The sequence below is a fragment of the Benincasa hispida genome, chromosome 12 (assembly GCF_027475165.1).
Source record: "Benincasa hispida cultivar pf3 chromosome 12, pf3_genome.v1.1, whole genome shotgun sequence".
Classification (NCBI taxonomy): Eukaryota; Viridiplantae; Streptophyta; class Magnoliopsida; order Cucurbitales; family Cucurbitaceae; genus Benincasa; species Benincasa hispida.
Genome location: NC_143489.1, coordinates 28,839,853 through 28,864,735, shown reverse-complemented (window position 1 = coordinate 28,864,735; position 24,883 = coordinate 28,839,853). Strand labels below are relative to the sequence as shown.

The 24,883-nt window shown below is 32.7% G+C and overlaps 2 protein-coding genes and 1 pseudogene across 2 annotated transcripts; all 3 read right to left on the bottom strand.

The window, feature by feature from the left end:
- Nucleotides 1-291: 291 nt before the first annotated feature.
- Nucleotides 292-2,678, bottom strand: LOC150031916 (uncharacterized; annotated as a pseudogene).
- Nucleotides 2,679-16,300: 13,622 nt separating this feature from the next.
- On the bottom strand, nt 16,301-17,021 carry LOC120067929 (uncharacterized). The gene has a single exon (XM_039019574.2). The coding sequence runs from the start codon at nt 16,959-16,961 to the stop codon at nt 16,488-16,490; it is 474 nt and encodes a 157-aa protein (XP_038875502.1). The 5' UTR covers nt 16,962-17,021; the 3' UTR covers nt 16,301-16,487.
- Nucleotides 17,022-23,022: 6,001 nt separating this feature from the next.
- Nucleotides 23,023-24,082, bottom strand: LOC150031915 (uncharacterized). Its single transcript, XM_090307942.1, is given in 2 exon segments — nt 23,023-23,073; nt 23,075-24,082. Coding segments are annotated over 2 exon segments (1,059 nt in total).
- Between the last annotated feature and the right edge of the window lie 801 nt (nt 24,083-24,883).

Here is a 24,883-nt window from a genome sequence, read left to right as displayed (position 1 = left end):
GGTCGAATTTTTAAGTCAGCTAAATCATGTCTAGCATTCAATTTGTCTTTTGTTTTTCCTAGAATATCAAGAAGTATACCTATGATATTCATGCAAACATTTTTCTCGATATGCATCACATCTAAGCAATGTCTAACATGGAGATATTTCCGATAAGGGAGTTAGAAAAAAGCAGACATCCTATTCCAACAACCTTTGGTACTTCCTTTTGTGATATTTCTTTTGTTCTTTTTTTCTTCTTTGAAAATCAAGATCTTTAGCTTTTTCAAATACAACCTCCCCAGACAAAGGTTATGGAATACTTCCAAGTTCTCTCTGACCATCAAATGATTTCTTTTGACGTCGAAAAGGATGATTTTGTACTAAAAATTTCCGATGGTCAAGATATGTCATTTTCTCCCCATGTTTCAGTCTTAATGAAGTTGTGTTCTCTCCACAAATTAGACATGCTATATAACCTTTGACACTACATCCGCTAAGGTTTCCATATGCTGGAAAATCATTGATTGTCCACAATAAAACTGTTCTTAAATTGAATAGTTCCTCTTGATAAGCATCATAGCATTACATACCACTTTTCCAAGTTTTAAATCATCAATCAATGGCTCTAAGTGTATCCCAATGTCATCCCTGGTTGTTTTGGACCTGAAATCAATATTGATAACATCATAAACTTTCTTTTCATACACAACCATGGAGGAAGATTATAAATGAACATCACAATTGGCCAATGACTATACTTAGAGCTCATATCACTATGTGGATTTATTCCATCTGCTGACAATGCTAAACTAAGATTCCTAGGTTCAGAACTAAAGTTTGGCCACATGGTGTCAACTAACTTCCAAGCTGGGGAGTCTGCAGGGCGACGTAATTTATCATCCATTTGTCTCTCATTAGCATGCCAAGTCAGGTTTTTAGCACATTCAACATTTCTAAACATCCGTTGAAAACGTAGAATAGGAGAAAAATACCACATTTTTTTGGCAGGGATTTTCTTCTTCTTATTTGTGTCTTTACCATATTTTCACCTTGACTCACCGCATTCAGAACACACAATTGCATTGGCATACTCCTTTCGATACAAGCAACAATCATTAGGGCATACATGAATCTTTTCATATTCCATTCCTAGTGCACCTAATATTTTCTTTGCTTCATACATTGATGTAGGGAGGTCATTAGTAGAAGATAAGATATCCTTTAATGCTTTTAGTAGTTCTGAGAAACTAATGTCACTCCATCCATGTCTAACTTTTAAGTTATACAACTTCACTAATGTAGACAACTTGGTGAACTTTTTGCATCCTTCATACAATGGCTTCTTGGCATCATTAAGCAACTTTTCGAATCCATTGGGATCTTTTGAATATTGCTCATTAGCAATTTCAACCATTTCTTGTATATTTCCAACGTCATTCTCTTCATACCTACACTCAGAGGATTTTCTATGCAAAGATGAACTAGAAAGTTCCTCACTATGCCAAAACCAAATCTTATAACTTTCATCAATCCCATTAAAATATAAATGATCTCTAACATCATTGTTATTATGTCTCTGACAATTTCCACATTTCAAACAAGGACAACGTATAGTAGTATTATTTGTATTGGAAAAATCCAAAGTTGATGAAGTTTTCCACACCCAACTCAAACTCTTTAGATAATCTACTCTTTGTCATCCATGATTTATCCATACTTATAATAAGCTAATCTTGGAACTACAAAAAAAAATATTACAATAATTCAAATTAGATAATTCATACAACTTATAAAATTTGTATGGACTTGATATTTATAGAGAACTTAAGAACTCGAACTCTCAAAAACTTCAAATGTGTGCTAATGTTGTAATGAATAGATGGTTTACTAAATTCAAAATCTTAAAAGTTAAATGGTGTAAAGAGCAACTACAACCACTTTTGTATTATACTAAAGTAGATACCGATGATTTCAAATGGAATCAAATGCTTTCAAATTCTAAATGATGTGCTAATTTATGGTTCAAGGACACTTTTCTTTATACATTATTTCCAATATAATAGCCAAACATGTCAGAAGACGATAAGATACTTCTTGGATGCGTGTATTAGAATTTTTCTGTTCTTTTTTATAAGAAAATTTTTCAGTTTGTTTTTTTATTTAAGTTTTTCTGAATGAAGACTTTGATTCATAATGTCTAATTTGTAATCAACGAACGATAATAATTACAAAAATGAATAGATAAACTTGAAACAGGGCACTTGAAAATAAATTGCAGATGCAATCAAAATGAAATAAGGCTTACCAGACAACGCGATCGAAGCACGAAGCAAAGAGTGGCTAGATCGATCGAACAGAGCACGAGAAACGATCGAAGCAAAGAGTGGCTAAACTGGTCGACGGACCAACGATACTGTAGACGGTCGATGGCTAGACCGAAAAATCATCAAGGTGGGTCGAACTGTCGAACAAAGCACGAGAAACGATCGAGCGGCGCTGCATAAATCGATCGACGGATGAGCGACGCTGTACAGACGAGCGACATTGCAACAATCGATGGCTAAATCGGTCGATGGACGAGCGGTACTGCAACAATCAATGGCTAGACTGATCGATGGACAAGGCGCTGGCTGCAAAGGTCGACGGCGCAATGGGAGAGAACATGCGAGGCGAGAGGAAAGAAACTTCGACGGCATGATGGACTACTTCACGAACGGCTAGGGTTTCAAAAATGCCTGATATTTTATTTGAAAAATATTATTAGGCAATTTTTTTTATTTTACATGATACGAAAAAAATGTCAAGTAAGAGCTTCTAATACTTGAAACGTGAAACGTGTCAAGTAAGACCTTATATTCCTTGACACGAAAAACGTGTCAAGTAAAGGTTCGTGTGAAATATTCGAAATATTCCATCAATTTTCGCTTTTTTAACCTTTTACGTGACATTTTCTTGTCCAAAATCACATTACTTGACGCTTTTTCCCAAGAAATGTCAAGTAATTAAAATCTACAAGTGTCAAGTAATGTCCATTTTATAGTAGTGTGGGCATAACGGCACACAACGGGAATACGGATATTGAGAAAGTATAATACAATGATATAAATATGATATAATATCATAAATATAATATATTAAACATAAAAGTGAACAAAATAAAATAATAAAACAACTAAAATTGAAATATAATTGAAATTATGAAATGAAATTATTTTTTCTCTTACAATTTCTCACAAATTCTCACCAATCCATCCTCTCACAAAACCCACAAATGACCACTATTTATAGATGCTTTGACAAATAAGGATGTGGAGCGACTTGGACACTAATGATGTGTACTCATAAGACATATGACATTTGGACAATAACCTTGGGCATCTTTCTACCACCTATTTATAATATTTATAATACATCTCCTTAGATGCCCATTATATATATGAAATATGTCTCATTAGAACCTTACTAGGAAACAAACCCAATGAAAAAAAGAATCCTAGTGAAGGGAAAAGATTACATATTTCATATAATTTATATTCCTAAAAGAATACAATATGTTTGCTCCCCCTCGTAGAAACATCACTTGAGATCTCTGAATCGCCGCATTCCAATATTGTGCACCAATTTTTCAAAGGTTACGGTTGATAATGATTTTGTAAATAAGTCTACCTGGTTATCCTTCAAACAAATTTGTTGTACAGTGATATCATCACTTTCTTCAAGATCATGAGAGTGTAAAAGAGCTTTGGTAAAATGTGTTTTGTTCTTTCTCCTTAAATATAACCTCCTTTGATTTGGGCTATACATGTTATAAATATCGTTGGAAGATTTTTACTAGGAGATAAGTCACATGTTCCACGAATGTATTAAGTCATTGATCTTAGTCATATACATTCTCCTCCTTAAAGAATTTGATATCGAGATAATTGATCGGAAGGAAACAGAGAATCAAGTTGGGGATCACTTGTCCATATTGGAAAATCCCGAGGTTGACCGCAATGAATCTGAGGTAAGTGTCATGTTCCCGGATGAGCAGCTGTTCCACATAGAAGAATTGCCCTGGTATGTGGATATCGTTAATTATTTAGTTTGTGAACAATTTCCTAAAGATTACACCTACCATCAACAGAAGAAGCTCAAGCATGAATGCAAATATTATTATTGGGATGAGCCAAATCTGTATAAAAGAGGTGCAGACCAAATCATTCGATTATGCATACCAGATGCTGCTCAACAACGCGTATTGTCACAATGCCACGACTCACCATATGGTGGATACTTTGGAGGGCAATGCACTGCAGCCAAGGTTTTGCAAAGTGGATTCTTTTGGCCTTCATTATTCAAGGACGCTGCTGACTACGCAATGAAATGTGATCGGTGTCAACGCACAAGCAACATTTCATGGAAGAATGCAATGTTAATGAACACCATCTTGGAGCTGGAATTATTTGACGTATGAGGGATTGATTTCATGGGGCCATTCCCTCCTTCACATGGCAAGCACTATATTTTATTGGGCATCGATTATGTCTCCAAGTGGGTAGAGGCAATAGCATACTCCACAAGTGATGCGGCAGTAGTCTCCCAGTTCCTCAAGAGAAATATTTTCACTCGTTTTGGCACTCCCCGTGCCATCATAAGTGATGAAGGATCACACTTTGTCAATCACAATATCAAAGAGCTACTGCGCAAGTACAATATCCTCCATAAAGTGGCCACCGCATACCATCCGCAAATGAATGGCCAGGTTGAAGTGTCCAATCGAGAAATTAAGTTGATACTTGAAAAGGTAGTAAAACCTTCGCAGAAAGATTGGGCAATGAAGCTTGATGATGCGTTGTGGGCATACCGGATCGCATTTAAAACACCAATAGGTATGTCCCCCTATGCGTTGGTATTTGGCAAAGCATGTCATTTGCCTTTGGAGCTGGAGTATAAAGCATTATGTACGGTGAAGAAGCTGAATTTTGATTTGAAAAAGGCAGGGGAAGCACGAAAAATGCAGCTGGTCGAGCTAGAAGAATGGAGGAATAACGCATATGATCAACGCATATGCAGTAAGAACCTCCAAGTCGGGCAAAAGGTCTTGCTATTCAACTCACGTTTGTGACTCTTTCTGGGAAAGCTAAAGTCACGTTGGTTCGGACCGTTCATAAATAGGCAAGTACTTCCACATGGTGCAGTTGAATATCAAATCATGACGGAACCAACATATTCAAAGTCAATGGACAGTGAGTAAAGGCATATCATGAAGAAGGTTGGCATCGCCAAGTCGACTCCGTGGATCTAAAGAACTTTGAATAAAGAAGGAAGTAGGTGGTCCCTGCGTTATCAAATGATCGCAATCTATCAGGGACGCAAGTTTTGAGAAACCTCAATTCTTCAACTCTTTTTTCCACTACTCGAAATTTTTACTATCTTTTCAAATTCTGATCTATCCTTATTTTACTCTCACTGTCTTTATTACTGGAAAAAAATGTGTAACAAATTTTATTTTGTTTAAAATAATTTGACCCTCTCTCTGTTTTTCTTGCAACGATCGAGGTGCTGGATTGCGAAGATGATACGCGATGAAGCCTTTTATCTTATTCCATTACCGCAATTCAACAAAGAAAGATCGCCGCAAAGATGAATGCGTCAACACAATGCGGGCGACAACGCAAAATTTGGGGGTGTACTCTTCCTTATCTTTATTTCAAATTTTGCACTATCGCATTGTATTTTAGTTTTCACAGTTTTATCACTGCATCCTCTTTGATCACCACAATCATTTGACAAGTAGATAAATTTAGTAGTTTACCACAATCTGTGTTTTTGCCAAGTATGATTTCAATGATGAAAAATATGCTTCTATCTCTTTCGTCTATATTAGAGTCAACTTAGTCTTAAGATAGTCACCTCACGAAATATTTCTAGAAGTTAGGGGTTTGCGAGCTTTCTTTCAAACTCTCTTCACAACGCATTCTATGGCCATCACATAACTTATTTTAATTTCTTTTGGCAATGAGGACATTGCCACATTTTAAATTTGGAGGAGGGATATTTGTTTCCGACCTTGCTTCTACAGAAAAAAAATAATAAAATAAAATATTTTTTTAGAATAACAACTCCACTGTCAACGCAATGGGAAACCCATGTTGATAAGAGTTAAGTTGTGAAAGGCACTTACCCGTAGTAAAAATGTTCGCATGACATACGTAGCAACGTAGGGGCAATCCAAAATGAAAGTAAGTCACCAGGATCAATGCATAAATCAATGATCGCAACTCCACTGGCAAATCGATATGAGTTTAGTATGAGAAAGAATGCATTGCTCGTAGTTGGATGTCCGCATAACACACGTGGGGGCAAGCCAAAACGAAGGCAAAGCACTCGGATCAGCACAACGTTAGAAAAAATAGCAATGAAGAAAATTTTTGTGCAAGGATAAATCATCTGATACCCCGGTGGAAAATTTTCTTTTTGAAATAAATCATGCGATGTTTCGGAATTTAGTAAAGTTCTTTTGAAAGTTAAGCTTGCAATCCCTAAGTCTTAGAAATATTTTAGGAAGAAACTTGAATAAGACTTAAGGAAATTCTAGCATATAGGATTTGAACGAAGTATTCTTGAGAAATCTAGGAAAAGAACTTTGCGGTTGACTTGCTAAAGGAATCTTTAGCTTATGCTTGAGGACAAACATTGTTTAAATTTGGGGGTGTGATAACGGGCAGAAATGCACGTTATGATAGTGCTAAGTTCTTAAATAATATTGATTGCGTTGATGAAATATGTTAAATTGCGTCCATTAAACATAAATTCTATAATATTGCGGTCACATGTGTCGAATGCATTAGAACAGTTGATCTTTATATTTTTGTGCAGAATATGCGTTAACGCAATACAAAGATTGCGATCATAGGAATTCACTGGTCGAGCGCAACTTCATCGCAAGGCTTTGCGTTGATTGTGCTCGCAAACATTCGCCCAAAAAGAATCGCCCAACTTGGTCAGTGCAACATGGTGGGCGCATCCGGGTGAAAGGATAATTAAGAGCGATGGGACAGAAAGCTGATGACAGTCGGGTCTAAATTAAGTTGACAGCCGATAATGGTCATGAAGTACATTCAGCTTTATCGGTGACAATTATCTGATGCATCAGTCAGGAATTAAAGCTGTCGCATCTGTACAACCAGGAGAGAGAAGCCGCCTTTCACCATGGATGCTCTATAAATTCCAAGTGTATTCTTCAGAGAAGGGGTTGATCGGTTGACGAGTTAACCAGTTGCTTCTGTTTATAGTTTTCTTTTCCATTTTAAGGCAGAGCAAAAGAAGAATGGTGGCACCGAAGATCGCCCAGGGTAACTCGAGAGAGAAGCTTGGGGCATAAGAGTAGAGAGCAGGCTGACTCTCGCGGGAGTGAGATTATCTTTAAAGCACAAGTAGAAACAGTGTAAACGCCTGGCAACAAGAAATTGCTACCAGGCTCTTTATTAAACGTGCATTGTTATTTTGTACTTCATCTTCATATCTATTCAATGGAAGTTCTATTTCTACATCTGTTCACTCTCTTAATACGCATGAGTAGCTAAGCTAGTCGAATGGATTGAGAAGAACTAAGCTAACATGACCTAGGAAGTTTATTGCTTGCGATTGTCTTGTTTTATGCTGTGCAAAATACCCTTTAGAGTTACTCGAGAGAGAGTCTAAAGAAAGAACCTAATGTCTCGAGAAAGCTAGGTTAGAATCTAGACTCGAAAGAACACGATTAGGCTTGCATAAACAAGAGATAGGGATTTAGAGATAAGCTCTATTTGTCAACTTGCATCGTATGAATCCTAGGAATAGGTATAATGATATGTGGTTGCCTTGTTTTTGTATCGTCGCATAGACAAGAATTAAAGGTTTATATGTTGGCCCTATAGACACCTGCATATACATCACATGCGTTCTAGTATTAAAAGCCGTAGCATTCACGCCGAGAGGTGGTCTACTATTGTATGCATGTTGCATGATCGCAAAGCATGAACGCATTCTAGGGAATGTTAGCCGAACCCTTCTCAACCCGTTCACCACATATTCATCGCATCTCCCTTCTACAAACTCTTTTCAGACTCCACCGCATTTGTTATTTATTTTCATCAACGCAAACAACAAACCCAATTATTTATTTATTTAACTAGTTACCGCAAGTCTTCATAAAAATCACCAACGCCACTATTTTTACAAGTCTCTGTGTTCAACCCTGGACTTACCAGGAAACTCAGAGGAATTTACATTTGAATTCCGCTGGGGAAACTTGAGTGCACAACGCAAATCCATCATATCATCCATATTTTCACTACATAATTCCAAGCATCAAATTGCAAGAATTTTAACATGATTTGAGAAAGTAGTCGTTACTGTATGTTTCACTAATCATCATGATATAAAAAATCTTCTCCATGTACTAAATAGCCTGTTTAAGATCTAGTCATAACCAACTAGATTATTAGAATAAAATAAATTAATGTAAACTAATTCTCAAATAAAACATAACATATGTTTAACTCTACTCCAAATAATATTGTCCTTGTGGGAGAATATTACATATATGTAAAAGTTATTGAAAAATACTACAAATTGCAGTGTATAAACTAATAAAACTATATAAGTGCACTTATTTCTCAAATTTTAGGGTTATTTAGGACCTAATATTCTTCATCATTTTTCTGAGATCAGATGGTATATTCTTTTCACATGTAGTGAATGAACCACCATAGGAGTATTCAATGATGTACATAATCGACAAAAGATCTTTTATGTATAAAATGATGCGATTCCATTTGCTCTATGTTTTATTTGCAAGCTAAGGCAAAATTTATCATCTCAATTTCTTTCTTAAGATATTCCATTGCCTTTGAAAGCTCTTCAAGAGTTTCAATTACATTTAAGTCGTCAATATATACAGTTATAATAGCAAATCCTAACTGCGATTTCTTTATAAAAATACACAGACATATTGGATGATTTTGATATCCTTCTTTCAAAAAATATCCACTCAGGTGATTGTACCATATTCATCCTGATTGTTTCAATCTATATAATAACCTCTGTAACTTTATTGAATACAATTTTCAAGAATTTGATTTATATGTTTTAGGTTCCTTAAATCCTTCTAGGATTCTTATATAAATATCATTATTAAGAGATTCATATATATGTGGCATGACTGCATCCATAAGATGTATATTAAATTTTTCATACATAATCAGGTAAATTAGATATCTCATGGTATTGTATATCAACCATTAGAGAATACGTTTTCTCATAATCAGTACCAGTCTATTGCAAGAATTATTATGGGGTCAGTTTCCCTTTATGATATCACTCTATTTGTTTTTCTTACAAATATTTCATTTGTATCCCACACGTTTAACATTCTCTGATATCTGGACAACTAGGCCTCGCGATTTGAAAAATGAGTTTATTTCTATTGGAACATAAGTCAATCTTTTCTATGTCGATATTTTTCATACTCACTTTCATAAATAATATCGTGAGTACCATTATGTGCAAAAAAAAAAGTTGTTAATTTATATGGTTCCATCTTTTCATGTCAGATATAAGTTATCGAGATCTCATTATTATTTTTATTTACTAAAATATCCTTATGAGTACTAATATTTAGGATTTCTTCCGGAACATCCAATAATCTTAATTGAGTCTTTTTATTATTGACTACTTCTTTTTCGAGGATTTTTATCTTTAGAACTAAATGATCTACCACGCTTTTGGCATGCCCCAAACTCATTAGTGACAACTTACTGCATTTAATGGAGCATTTGCAATTGATATATATGACTTGGTCACTTTCTTTGCATTTATAAATGCATCCGGTAATTGATTTTCTATATTTTGAAAATGAATTATATTATGAATTTCAAGTTCATATTGATTTGTACCTGGATCTAAATGAGACAATAATGATGCATGCAACTTCTTAATTTCTCTCCCTAATGTTGGAAATTTTGTCTCATTAAAATGACAATCAACAAATCGTGCAGTAAATATCCAATAGATCCAATAAAATGACAATCAGCAAATTGATGGGGAATCATATCCAATATATTCCTAACATCCTTTGAGGACTCATCTTAGTACGTTTTGGTGGAGCAATTGGAACATATACTACACATCCAAAAATTCTTAGATGGAAAATATTTGGCTCATGGTCATAAGCTAATTGTAATAGCTAGTACTTATGATAAGATACTAGTCTATTGCATATAAATGATGTTGCATGCAAAATAGCATATCCACATACAGATATAGGAAGTTTAGCTCTCACAAGTAATGGTCTAGCAATTAACTGCAAACATTTTATGAATGATTCTACTAAACCATTTTGTGTATGAACATGAGCTACAATACGTTCAATACTTATCCCAATTGACATACAATAATTATCAAAAGATTGGGAAGTAAATTCCCGAGCATTATCAAGACAAATGGTCTTAATTGTATAATCAGAAAATTGTGCTCTTAACTTAATTATTTGAGTAAGTAATCTTACAAATGCAAGATTTTGACTTGATAATAAGCACACATATGACCATATATTGGATGCGTCTGTTAGTACCATAAAATATCTAAATGGTCCACTTTGTGGGTTAATAAGTCCACATATATCACCATGAATTCGTTTTAAAAATGCAGGTGATTCAATTCCTACCTTAACTGGTGATGGTCTAATGATTAGTTTGTCTTGAGAGCAAACATCACATGATAATTCATTAGATTGAAGGATCTTTTGGCTCTTCAATGGATATTCATTTGAATTCTCAATATTCTCATCATCATAGATCCTAGATGACCTAATCTATCATGTCAAATTGTAAATATATCTGGATTCATGAAATTCAGATTCATTGTTGCATATATTTCAATTACTCATATATGCGTATAATATAATCCAGAAGGTAAAGCAGGTAACTCTTCCAGTATACATTTTCGTATGAGACAGTAGATATGATATAAAAATACTCCATATTTTTTTTTCTATCAGTCTCAATATGATAACCATTGCAACGTATATCTTTAAAACTAAATTGATTTCTATTTGATTGACTAGAAAATAATGCATTGTCAATTGTAAATTTTGTTCCTCTAGGAAAAATAATATTTGCTTTTCCAAACCCCTTAATTAGGTTTGCAGAACCTGATATTGTATTGACTTTTGCTTCCAACATTGTCAGTTTGGAAAAGTATTTTCTATTTGTAAGTATTGTATGTGTAGTTACACTATCTACCAGACATATATCTTCTTTGCTCATTTTTTAATCACCCGACATATAAAAATAATCCAAGTTTTCATATTCTATCAATTATATCGATTTTCTTTTTAGAAGATTCAAAGAAGTCTGCCACATCTAAGTTTGTCATGTGGGACGGGTCAAATTTGTCATTATCCTAATATGGAAAATTTGTTTCCACATTTTTCTCTTTTTCCTTCAGGGATGCTTGATAAAGATCAACTAAGTGTTTTGACGTACAACAGATACATGACCAATGCCCAATAATTTCGCATCGGAAACATTTATTTTTAACACTTTTTGAACTCTTATCTTGTGGAGCTTGTCCTTTATGATCATCATTTTGTATGGTTCTTTTGAAATTTGAATTATTAAAACGACCACCACAAAATAATAATTAATTCTTCCTCTACCACGGCCACGACATCGACTACGATTATTTAAGATTCACAGCATTCACTTTAGGGAATGGTGTCGTCTCAATTGGTTGAGATTCATGAATTTTCATTAATAACTCGTTATTTTGTTCGGCCACGAGAAGACATGAAATTACTTTGAATATTGTTTAAAATCTTTCTCTCGATATTGCTAGTGCAAGAGCATATTTGAGACATGAAATATAGAAAATGTCTTCTCTAATATATTTACATCAGTAATTTTCTCTCCGTATAATTACAATTTGAGCTAATTTTAAATAATGTGGAGTTGTAACCACTTACTAATTTTAAATTTTGTGCCTTAAAGTGCATCCATTCATAACGAGCTTTAGGAAGAATACTTGTTTTCTGATGATCATATCTTTATGGATTCTAGGGGTATTTCGGCATAAAGCACTTATGACAAATAATTATGACTATTAAAATTAAATACTACAAATTCTAATTTTGTAAAATTTGTCATGGTAGATAACAAAATATTGTATTTATATTAGAAATTTAATATATATCAAATATGTAAAACAACATTTAAGTTATTAATTATAATGAAGAGGGACAAACCGACATATTTTTAGAACCTACCTTTAGTGGGGTAAATGATAGGAGTTCGTGCTGATAACGTGTTGTGAATTTGAGGAGCACAACGATGCACAACGAGAACATGGATATTGAAAAATTATAATACAATAATATAAATATAATATAAGATCAAGAATATAATATATTAAATATTTAAGCAAATAAAATAAAATAATAAAACTAAAATTGAAATATAATTGAAATCATGAGATAAATCATTTTTTCTCTTTTAATTTTTCACAAAATGCTCACCAATCCATCCTTCCACAAAATCCACAAAATGATCACTATTTATAGAAGTTTTGGCAAGTAGAATGTGGAATGACTTAGACACTAATGATGTGTATTCATAAGATATATGCATTTGGACACTAAATATGATCAACATCTATCTACCACATATTTATAATGTTTATAATAGAGACAAATATATAGATAAAAACCAAAATTTCAAATTCCTTGATAAAATATTGTAAATAAAGTTTTGAAAATAGTGTTAAAAAATGTTAATTCACAATTTTTTTTTTTTTTTTTTGAAGAAAATGAGTGAAATAAAAAGGAATTATTCCTTTTCTTTTTTTTCTTTTAAATTTATTATTATTATTTGAATTGAAATTGAATTATAAAAATGGGTGTAGTCTAAAATAAACCAAAGTATTGATTAGGAATAAAAGGGAACGTAATTAAAGAGGTTCTAGAAATAAATGAGGCAACGATTACTTGCGGTCAACAAAGCCCAAATGGGGAAATTTGAGAGGTTCTAGAATTAAATGAAAGCCGAAGAATTTAGATACGTAGAATGGGAAAGAGAAATATGAAACTAAGTCAAAAATATAAATAAATTAAAGGATAAATATCTTTCTCGTCGTAGACTTTGGATTAATTTTTATTTGATCTATATGTTCAAAATATTACTTTTTTAGTCTTTACTTTTTTAGATTGATTTTTATTTAATCTTTAAAATTAAAAATATTACACTTTTAGTCCTTAAATTTTGAATTTTATTCCAATTCGATCCCTAGATTTCAAGATTTATATTTTTAAATTTTGTTTGTAGAATGAGCTAGATTGTAGATGACTGTGGAATGAGCTATGATTAAGGGTTTGCCTAATCTCCTTTCTAGTTTTGGTGGTGGTATGTTCGCCCTTTTGATTGTGGAATCTGACTCTGCTAATTTCATCAATGTCATATCATGATTTGTCTGAGTTATGTTGTTTGGTGAAGAAATTTTTTCCTTGTCTGAGGATGCCCAGATTATGTCTTTTGCCTAGTGTCCGTGTTCGGCAAATAGAGCACCACACTATCTCGCTTATACAGCAGTGTCTTTTGGTATCTTTAGGGTGTACTTCGTAAATATCTCTTCTTCTTTCTCTAAAGAAGTTGGATGGGATTTATTTGGGTTACTTGATTGATTTTTCTTTACTATTTATGAGGAGGCTTGTAGTTCGAACTCTATTTAATGCTTCCATGCATATCTTTTTAAAAAAAATATATACACATATATTTTTAAGCCAACTTTTCATAAATACTCACATTCAATTTTGGGTTATTGTTTATTAAGTTAATTAAAAATCATTGTAAAGTGAAAGTTTAAATTAATTTTAATACTAATAAAAAAGTAATGAAACTTTATTAATTATAATTTTTTAAAATCTTTTAGATTAATTATTAGACATTAACACTTTATACTTTAAAATTATAAAGCTTAAATTTGTGATCTTAAATTGAAATAAAATCCAAACCTCAGAGTTAAAATTGTAACATTATAAAACATGTGGACTAAATTGAAACTAAATCAAACTAAAAATATGAAGTATAAAAGTGTAATATTTTGAAAATAATATATATATTTTTTTTACCATGGTTTACAATATGACTCAATCTTTTAATACAAGTAGTTACAAGGTTTAAATTTTATGATTAAAAGTAATAAAGGTAGAATTACAACAAATGATATAACGTATAATTTACAAGTGGCTGATCTTGCTATTTGTCTTAAATTTTAGTCAATGAGTTTCTAAATCTCTAAGTTTTTATTTTTCAAAAACTTATAAGCTTTGAAATTTTTATCTAAAGAATTACCTTGTACATTAATCAAATTGAACTTTGGGTAAAATTTGATCTCCATTAAAAATTAGTTAGATTTCAAAATTATATATATATATATATATATATATATAATTAGTAGAATAAAAATCGCAGCACTTATAAGTTTATAGGCTGATATAACTTATCCCAAATCAAAGTTATATTTTATTTTATTTTTTTCTTTCCCTCTAACGATAAAAAATATCCCAACTAACATTTACAATTCTAGGTAAACAAACACAAAAGGCTCGTGCTCCAATTACAATTCTAGAAACAAAACATATAGATTTCGATGACAAAATAAAAATCTAGAACAAGGGACAAGATCAAACTAGGTAAACACATAACCAAAAGTAAAGTCAAAATGTTCATCCAACGTAGAGACATCATCGAACCAAACACGATATTGTCATAAATATAACCCTTTAAATAATAATAATAAGTGAAGGGCAGTTGAGTTGACTTTCAAGGCTGTGTCAACTTTTCTGCCCTAATAATTGGACAAATTATCCCCACCAAGCATTTGATGGACTCCTCTACCCCATCACTAATTATTTCTCATATTTAATGCATCTCCTATTTCTTTTTTTGTTTCTGAACCTCAAATTATTAATTTATTATTCATCCATAACGTAAGTATTTTCTTCGTTTTTTATAAACAAAAACATTGAGAAAGAAAGACTAGACGTTTTTATTTGAAACTATAATTTATTCCATTCTTTTATATACTTTTGAGACTTTGAAAAATAGTAATAAGAAAAAGATAGTATAACTTTTATTATGCACATGTTTTATAACGACATGTCTTTTTAAAATTTTATTGTTAAAAAGATACATAAATATTACGAACGAATAGTCATATAAAAATACTTGTCAAAATAAGTAACGTGACATCTTTTTTTAAGAAAAATGATCACATCATCACTTGATCCAATTTCGTTGGTGAAGTAGTGAGAATATTAAAACCAAAATAAGTCATTTTTTAGACTTTAAAACTTCATTAATCATATTGTATTAATTTATTTATTTATTTTAATATTATATTATTTAAAAATTGTCTTTCCTAAACTAAAAATTGCATCTCCTTTTCAGTGTGAATTCAATGTACTAAATTAAAACAACTGTTGTTTTTATTTTTTATTTTTATTATAAAGTAATTTTGGTAAGATGGTTTGTCTAAAAAATATTGTTTGTTTTTATACTTGTTAGTTGCTTTTGCATATAAAACAACGTTTTGTTATATAGATATATTTATATATAAAGTTATATTTACTACCGAATCATTAAAATAATAACAATAAAAGAAGAATGAAAGATTTGAAATTGAATAAATTTAATCTCACACGTATTTTTCCTTTCCCTTTTTTTTACAAATACAACCACAAGTAAAAAGACACACATTCCCTTTTTTTTACAAATACAACCACAAGTAAAAAGACACACATTCAAACATACAATAAAATTAAAGGGATTTATCTAAATTATAATTGCGTTGCAAACTAATGAACCTTTAAAGTAAGGTTAATTAGCTCCATTGTTTAAAATATTAAAAAAAAAAAAAACATACCATAAAATATAATATGGGAATCTTCGGTTCATGGTCATCCATCATGACTACATACATCAGAATTATAAATGAATTATCATTTGCCCTTTTGACTTTCTTTCTTATTTTTAATAATAATCCCTCTCATTTTTTAAGATAATATTGACACAGACCATTTTCGGCAAAGGAATTTTCAAAAATAGAAAAATAAGAAAAATTATTTACAAAATATAATCTTCTTTGATAGAGACAAATAAAAGAATATCAGTGGTAGAAACTTGTAAAAATTTATCATTGATATAGAAGTCTATTAGTATCTATTATCATTAATATATATGAATTTTTAACCATAAATGAAAAATAATAAATAAAAAAAAAAAAAGGAAAGAGAGAGAAAAAAGAGGAAAGTCGTATAATATATTAAAAAAGAAACTTGACCGTTTAAATAAAATAACAGAAAAGCGAAACAGACAATGAGATGTAAGCTGTACAAAGACCAAATAGTCCCTATATAAAATATAAAATTACATTATATGAAAACGACGGCATTTCTGAATAGGCAACTGACTGTGGTGGTTCCGATGTTAAGAGGGGGAGAAACCGGCGAGAAGCGCGGCGGCGATTTGGAAGAACCGGTGGAGAAGAATGGCGGAGGAAAACGGGACGCTGAGAGTAATAAGAAGAAGCATTCCTAAAGCGACGCTCGGCCGAGTATTCATCAAATGAGTTTGAAGATAGCCTAAAGCTTCACAGATATGAGAATCGTAATCGGAATAATACCGTTTTTCCCAATCAAGCCAATCGGCCGGCGGTTCGTGGCTTTGCTCTGCCATCTTGATTTCATGGATTCGTTTCCGGAGCACGATCATGCTCTCGTCCACCACTTTCCCGCTCGCGTAATAATTGTTGTTGTTTTTGTCGGCTGAGGATCGAGACGAAGCGGTTACGGTTACGGCCAGTGGTAGCCGACGGTGGCGGTGGGCGGAGGTGGAAGGGAAGAGGAAGGGAGCGGAATTGGTGGAGGAGATTGAGCGATCGAGGGAATTGATGGATTTCATTTTTATGTTTATGAGTTTTGAATTTGGGGGAATTTGGAGTGGGTATTTATAGGATTTTTCATTTTAATTTTATTTTTTGGGGCAAGTGGGAGTTAACTTAATGGAGGACGCAAGAAACCGTGTATACATTGACGGCTATGATTTAGCTTTAAATTATGAGGGGTGACACTTGTCATCATCTCATCATCTGCTACATCTCTATGTTCGTTCCTTTCTAATAATAGGATGTGAGATTAGATTTGTGTAATTGTGTAATTAAATAATAGAATATGGAGTTTCTACAGTTTTGGGTATTTGATTAAGAGTGGTGCACGTCGGTTCTTTTGTTTTGTTTTTCTTTTTTTTTTTATATGTAAAGTATTATTATATTAATTTAAGATTAATAATTGTATTAATTTAAATTTTTTTTTAAGTGTATTGATTTACACATTTCATTATGTTTTAATGGAGAGAATCTAGTGTAAAATTTGTAATTATATAAATTAAACTTCTGAACTTTCATAAATGAATCAATTTAGGCATTTAGTCATAATTTATATTTATTATTGTGTTTTGTGAAATCGACATTCGAAGAAGTCTATATATGTTGTTCAAAATCAATGCATATCTATATTGATTGGTTTATAAAAATTTTGGACTTTAATTGACTCAAATTATGAGTTTCACACGATATTAGTCTAACAAAATTTAGAGGAGGGTGTAAAGTGATACATTTAGGAAAGTTTTTAAATTGATACAATTATTGGTTTAAGGTTTTAATTGATACAGCCGACTATAAATTGACATTTTCCTCTTTTTTTTTTATCTTGGAATAAATTTACGACAAAAGACAAAACAAGCTAAAAGGATTTTTATAGGTTTGTTAAAATAGTCTTTATTCTCATATGTAAGTTTAAGACCGTTAAAGGTGGTGTTGTCGAGGATCCCACATTGTAAAGATAGAAGGACATCACATACTTTAAAACATGAGATAATTGCTCAAAAGATTCATTTTAAAGGTAAAAAATGGCAAATGACCCAGTTTTTGAAAAAAAATGTTAAATGGCCCTTTGTCGATATCATAACCACGTGAAATTATGGTATTTCTCTTCTTTTTTTCTTTTTTCTTTTTTCTCTTCTTCTTGGTGCGAGAAATCTTCCTGGACTACACATCGTTTTCTTCTTCTCCTTTGTACATCTTCTTCTTTTTCTTCTACACGACAAGTCCATGCGAGCATCTCCGACGTGACCAACTCTGATGAGCAAGAGACGAGAAAGAATAGTGATTTTATGAGTGAGGAAACGAAGAGAGAGCTAGACGAGTAAGAACGAGATGAGCTAGAGCGAGAGACATAGTGATTTGTGAGTGAAAAAAAAGAAAAGAGAGGGAGACAAGCGAGAGCGAGAAACATAGTGATTCGTGAGTGAAAAAAGAAGAGAGGGTGAGACGAGCGAGAGCAAGATTGCTTTTTCGCGTGTGCGCGAGTATATTTTGGTAATTTCACCCAAATTTGACGATAGCAAAAAGTTATTCGACATTTTTTTTTCAAAAATCGGGTCATTTCACTTTTTTTTTTTTTTTGCTTAATTTTTAGGTTTTCAATCCGACGAACCCTTAAAACATACATAAATTATTTCTTTCACTATCAATTAGATTTTTTTGACAATATTATCGATTAGATTTATGATAAAACTCTATATTTATCTAACAAAATAAATACCAATCAATACACTCGATTTTTGCTAATAAGAAATATTTATTGATTTTTATCTTTGGTTCAATAAGGCGCTTTTTTCTCTTTCTATTTTAACTTTAGTCCACCTTTTTTTAAGATGGAATTTTGCCTCTACATTAGAAGAAGAAAAAAAATGCCAATGAATAGGCTACACCTAATCCATGCATCTCCCTTGGGAAAATTAAAAGGATATTGTCCTTTTAGAAACTATTTAGGAAAATATTGTTGTTTTCAAACTATTTGTAAAAATATTGTTGTTTTTTTTTTTTTTTAAATAAGTCGAGAGTTGAAAATTCGACCTAGGACCTTCCTTTCATTTGTTTAATTATCATTGCGGAGACCTTTTTTTATCAAAAGATCGTATTTCTAAATTTTCATAAGGTCCCCCTGGAATTCCTTCCAAAGCTTGTTGAATAATTTTTACGGATTCTATCATCTCAGCAAGTCTGACTAAATAACGAGCTAATGAATCTTCTTCTTTTTGTCACTGAACTTCCCAATCAAATTCGAGAGCGAGATTATGAGAGAGAGCGAGATTTTGAGCGAGAGCGAGAGCAAAATAGCGAGATTTTGATAGAGAGCGAGAATACCGTACAAATTTCTCTTTTTTTTCCTTTTTAATTATTACACATTCCACCTTCTTCTTTCTAATCCTTTTTTTTTTAATTTTTCATTTTATAAAAACAATCTCTAAAAATATTTTATTATTTTATTTAAACTCTAAAAATAATAACTCATAAAAATAAAAAAATGTAAATTAAGTATCTCATTTATATAAAAATAATTACAAAAATCAATGTGTCCCACAAGGTGGACGTCGTCGATTTCGAGCTGGTTGTCGTCGTCTACTTCGAACTTGAGGTTGCTCGGGTTCTTCTTGATGTTGTTCTGGTACCTCTACAAACGCTTCATAATATAATATTCATTTTGCTCTCCACGACCCCGACCATGTCCATGCACGTATGAAGACGAAGGATCAGTCTCTGAGTCATAATGTCCTGAACCAAATGCTGATATCATCATCATCATCGGACTAACATAATCAGTTTGACTCTGCGTCGCGTCATAGGGGGCAACTCTTCCACATTATGTGCAACCTCATCAAACTCATCATTTTCCCGAACAGGTCCTCTACGTCTAGGAGCTGGTGGAGGAACAATAGGTATATCATACATATAATAAATTTCTTCCATATAGCTTTGGTTGTCACTACATATAGCAAGAACCTGGTTCGGATCATTCGCAACCTCACGGAGTCTACTGTTGTTCGATCTCTGTGAATTATAAAAAATTAGACAATATTTAAAATAAATTTAAATTAAAAAAATTAGATAATATTCATTCATTTACCAGATGACCCATAGCTGCTCCCGGACGAGTGACGTAGCGCCTTGTGATATTATTATACCAATGAATATATTCTGGAGTGACATCTGTGTCAAACTGTTCAAGACAAACCCCTACTGCAATAAACCTTGCACGATAGTGCCATCGCACTACCAAATGTGCAACTTTTTCGTACCAATCTTCAGTCCTTAGGTCAATATCATGCAGTACGGGTTCAGTATTACAAGGCGATGGGATATCCTTCTGAAACCGAATTGTCTCATCACCCTGTTAGGAAGATGTCACTCACCAATGTGAAAACATATGAGAGGACTCATCGTCTGCTATATGTTTTGACCATTCATACAAAAATTAGGCAAAGTATGCACAATAATTTTGTACGGCTCCCAAATAACCTAAAACACAAAATATTATATTAGAGAATATTAAAGACAAATACAATAAAAATGTGAATAAAATAATCAATTAGGTTTAGTGTAATGTACCTGTTCAGGTTGAAGCAGATCAAACATATATCTATACTGGTTGACTACATGTGTGGTTGTCCTAGTCACACAAAATTTGTCTCTCCACCTAAATTTTTAAATTGATAATTTAGAATTTAAATTAACTAGATCAGTGATATAAAAATTAAATTGAACTAAAACAGCATACCGAGAACCGTGGCTCGTCCAACTAACTGAGCATCATTAACATGATGTAGCTGTGCAGCCATTGTTGAAAATCACTCCCAAGCCCATAGTTGCAAAAGTATGAAAGGCCCAGCTATCTCTCGAATCTCAGGTCTTGTTGCTTTGCATAGTTGTCTATACAACAATGCCAAGCATGCTCCACCCCATGAATACCGCCCCACATCATGGAGGTTAGCTAACAGTGACAGGAACATCAAGTGAACAAAATGACTTGATTTATCTGAAAATAGACTTTCACCCATCATTTGTAGTATATATGCTTGCGCATATCTTATGACGGTTTCCTCGTCTACATCTGTGAGCTCACGAAATTGTGTTCCTAATCATATTAAACTTAACCTCGATCCTTTAATCTTGTCGGCAGGTGGGGTCGCACCGAGGTACAGTTGATAATAAACTTCTAACTAGTCATCGTACATCACTCTGGTGACCGGCTCACCGTCAACAGGTAATCCCAACAACACTTCTATGTCTTGTAGAGTGATAGTGCACTCTCCAACAGACATATGGAATGTATGCGTCTCGGGCCTCCATCTCTCGACTAAGGCTGTGATCAGATGCCAGTCCAGCTGAATAAATCCTAATCTGGCAACCCCATAGAATCTAGATGTGCGCAGTAGCGATAGTATTCGAGGGTGGAGTGGGATAGTGCGCTGAAGAACTGCCTCTCGACGTCTGCATGATATTTCTCCAGTAGTACAATCTCGTCATACAACATATGATCGATGAATGGACTGGTCGTACAAAACATCGGGATCAACAGGTCCTGGGTTTAAAGCCATGATCTGAAAAAATATATATATATATATTAAAATTGACTATAATTGAATAGTAGAGAAAAGTGTGAGGGTAAAGAATAATGTAAAACTTTATTGATTACAATAAAAAAAAATTGAATATACAATAGATTATTATTAAAAAAAAATTGAATATACAATAAATTATAATAAAAAAATTGAATATATACTAAAATGAATATATAATAACAAAATTATTTATTTTTCAATCCCTAACTATCTGGAGCCCATCTTAGTAACGAAAGAAACTTCTTCGATTATGTCCTAACTAGTTACAAAATCCACATCATTGTCGAGTGGCTGGTTCAGTCCAATCCATCTCGTTGTGATAACGTGAACTTTTCAATCTACCAGGTTTTCTCAACAACGATGGATCAGGATGTAAAACGGGCATATTAGGGTGCGTGATCCAGTAATCTTCATGCGGTACAGGTTGAAATTGAGGAGAGTAACATTCAACATACGTTGACAATTTGTAGTAGTCCTCAATAAAATCTTCGTAGTTCATGTTAAAATGTGAGCAAACGGCCATAAAATGTAAGCATGGAATGCTGAATGCTTGCCACTTGTTACATGAACAGTACCGCTCGGACCTGTTTAGCCTCAATATTTGAACGTTTCCTCTTTTGGCATTGAGACTATGACGTCCGGTCTTCACATGAAACACACCTTCATACCGATCATATGATTGTACTTCATGTTTACTAAATCGTGCAACCCATTTATTTATTTTGTCGTGTGCATACCTGGATTTTTACTCCACTTAGTATTATAAAATATGTTTGAAATAAATTATTAATAAAGTATATATATATAAAAAAATAATATTACCAGGTGTATTTATCTTGACGCTCCAATGCATCCCTTATTTCTTCTTTTCTTTTCTCGAAATAGTTCACGCATTCGAAGAATGTTATCTGAGCAAGAGCATTTATAGGCAACATTCGAGCTCCTTTGAGGACTCCATTTATGCACTCTGATAGATTTGTCGTCATCCACTCATATCTGAATCCTCCATCATGTGCTTGAGTCTATTGCTCTAAACTAATGTTGTCAAAAAAAACTCGGACAGCTCCGATTTATTTCTTTGATATCTTCAATTGCTTTGTTGAACTTTTGAATTTGAAACTGACACCCGGCACGATAAACATAAATTTTCAATGAATTAAATTTATACTTTTTATTGAAGTTGGTGACAATATGTCGTAAGCAGAAATGATGGTGATATTTCGGTCCCGTCCAACCATTTGCTGGGTTGTTCACTATTGCAATTATACCAGCATGTCGATCTGAAATTAAACACACCTCTTCGTGTGTTACAATTTCTCTCAGGTGTTTCAGGAACTATCCCCATGAGTCTGCGGACTCTTCATCAGCAACGGCAAACGCAAGTGCAAGTAGATGGCCGTTCGAGTCAACTGATGTAGCAATCAACAGGTTTTTCCTCTATATTTGTCGTATAAGTGTGTACCATCTATCTAAATGATCGGCCGACATTTATTAAAAGCTTCTATACAAGGACCAAATGCCCAAAATACAGAAGTTAGGATAGCATGGCCTTCAGTAAGCATTTCTTTAACTCTCCACTCTACTCGTGTTCTGGGATTGGTCTGCTTAACCATATATAACCACCTAGGCAATAATTTGTAAGACTCATCCCAATCACTGAACACTTTAGCCAACGCTTTTCTTTTTCCCTCCCATACCCTATGGTAAGGAACATGATATCCAAACTTTGATTTGATGTCGGACTGTAGTTGTGCCATACTAATAGATGATTTTTCTCTTACGACGTCACAGAACTCCAGTGAAATCATTGATGAATCCAATTGCACGTGACTTTGACTTAGTTCTGAATAAAAACATGTATGTTGCTCATCATACTTAGTGATCTCGAACAAGCCATGCAATTTTTTCTTTATTGCACGAAGTCTCCACTTGCAACTTTCCTCCCACTTCTTACACCGAATTGTCCAAATCATCGGTGTAGATTCAACAACCTCGTATGGTGCGTGACACTTTATAGCAAAACATTTGACTGCGTGTTGTAGCATTTCCTTGTCTTGACAAATCATTCCATTATACAATTGCATATTGTCAACGTCCACAGGAGCTACAATTGGGTCATGTTCCTGAATGCTATCCAATACATTCATATCCAAATCATTGAATGTATCTGAAAGCATCTCATGTTCACGACCATCGAAATCTAGCTCTTCAAATTTGTCATTCGTTTCTGTTCTGAAGTCTCTATACAAGTTGTTAGCCACCATATCTTCATCATCACATGGCAATGCAACTGACTCCGGATCAGTATCGATACATTGAGTTGGATCTTCAAACTGGTTAAATGATGTATCAGGATCCACCCCTAACATATTTACATTTACATACAAATGCACTACATTTGGCACTGGCATTGTCATTGAGAACATCAAGTTCATAGCTTGTGCATTCGAAATAGGGAATGACATATATCTTATTGATCCTGATGGTTCTAGATTGGGATGTCTATATATTATTTCTATCTGATTTGCTCTCATATCTACACTAAGTAACATCCCAACCATTTGAATGAATTGTTTAAATATAATTCCACTGTTCACATTTATGGTAAAACTCCCACTTGGTGGTTGGTCATACTCAACTCCATCAATACCATCAATCATATTACCATTTGTAAACAACAAAAATCCAAAGCATTTGCTTGCCATTTTCTAAAAAAAAAAAAAAAAAACAAACATCAATTTTTTGTATTATACTTTTTATAAGAAGTATATTAAAAAAATATTAAATTTTTTCGTTTATAAACATAAACTTTTTAAATATAACAATAAATTAAACTTTTTATAACTATTTTTAAACATAGCAATAAATTAAACTTTTTATAACTATTTTTAGAAATAACAACAAATTAAACTTTTCAAATTAAAATGTGGTAAACTTTTTAAACTATTTTTTCAAATTTAATACAAAATAAAAAATTAAATTAAATTAAAATTTTTCAAACTATTTTAAACTATATTTTCAAAGTTAATACTAGAAAATATCAACTTATCACAATAAACATAACAATAATAATTTTCATATGAATAAACTAAAATTTTCAAACTATATTAAACTTTTGAAACTATACTAAACTTGTTAACTATCACAATAATTTTGTATTAAACTATAAATATCAACTTCTTAAACATAACAATAAACTAAACATTTTAACACTATAAACATCAAAGTTAATACTAAATAAATCAAATATCATAAGAATAAACTAAACTTTTCAAATATCATAAGTTCAACTCACAGATTCGACGGTAGTTCTCTTTTTTCCTTCAAAGTGACAACGTTCATCCTTTTTTCCTGTTATTTGT

Excerpts from the sequence above, each read along its gene's own strand:
- LOC120067929 (XM_039019574.2), bottom strand. The coding sequence starts at position 16,961 with ATGAAATCCATCAATTCCCTCGATCGCTCAATCTCCTCCACCAATTCC.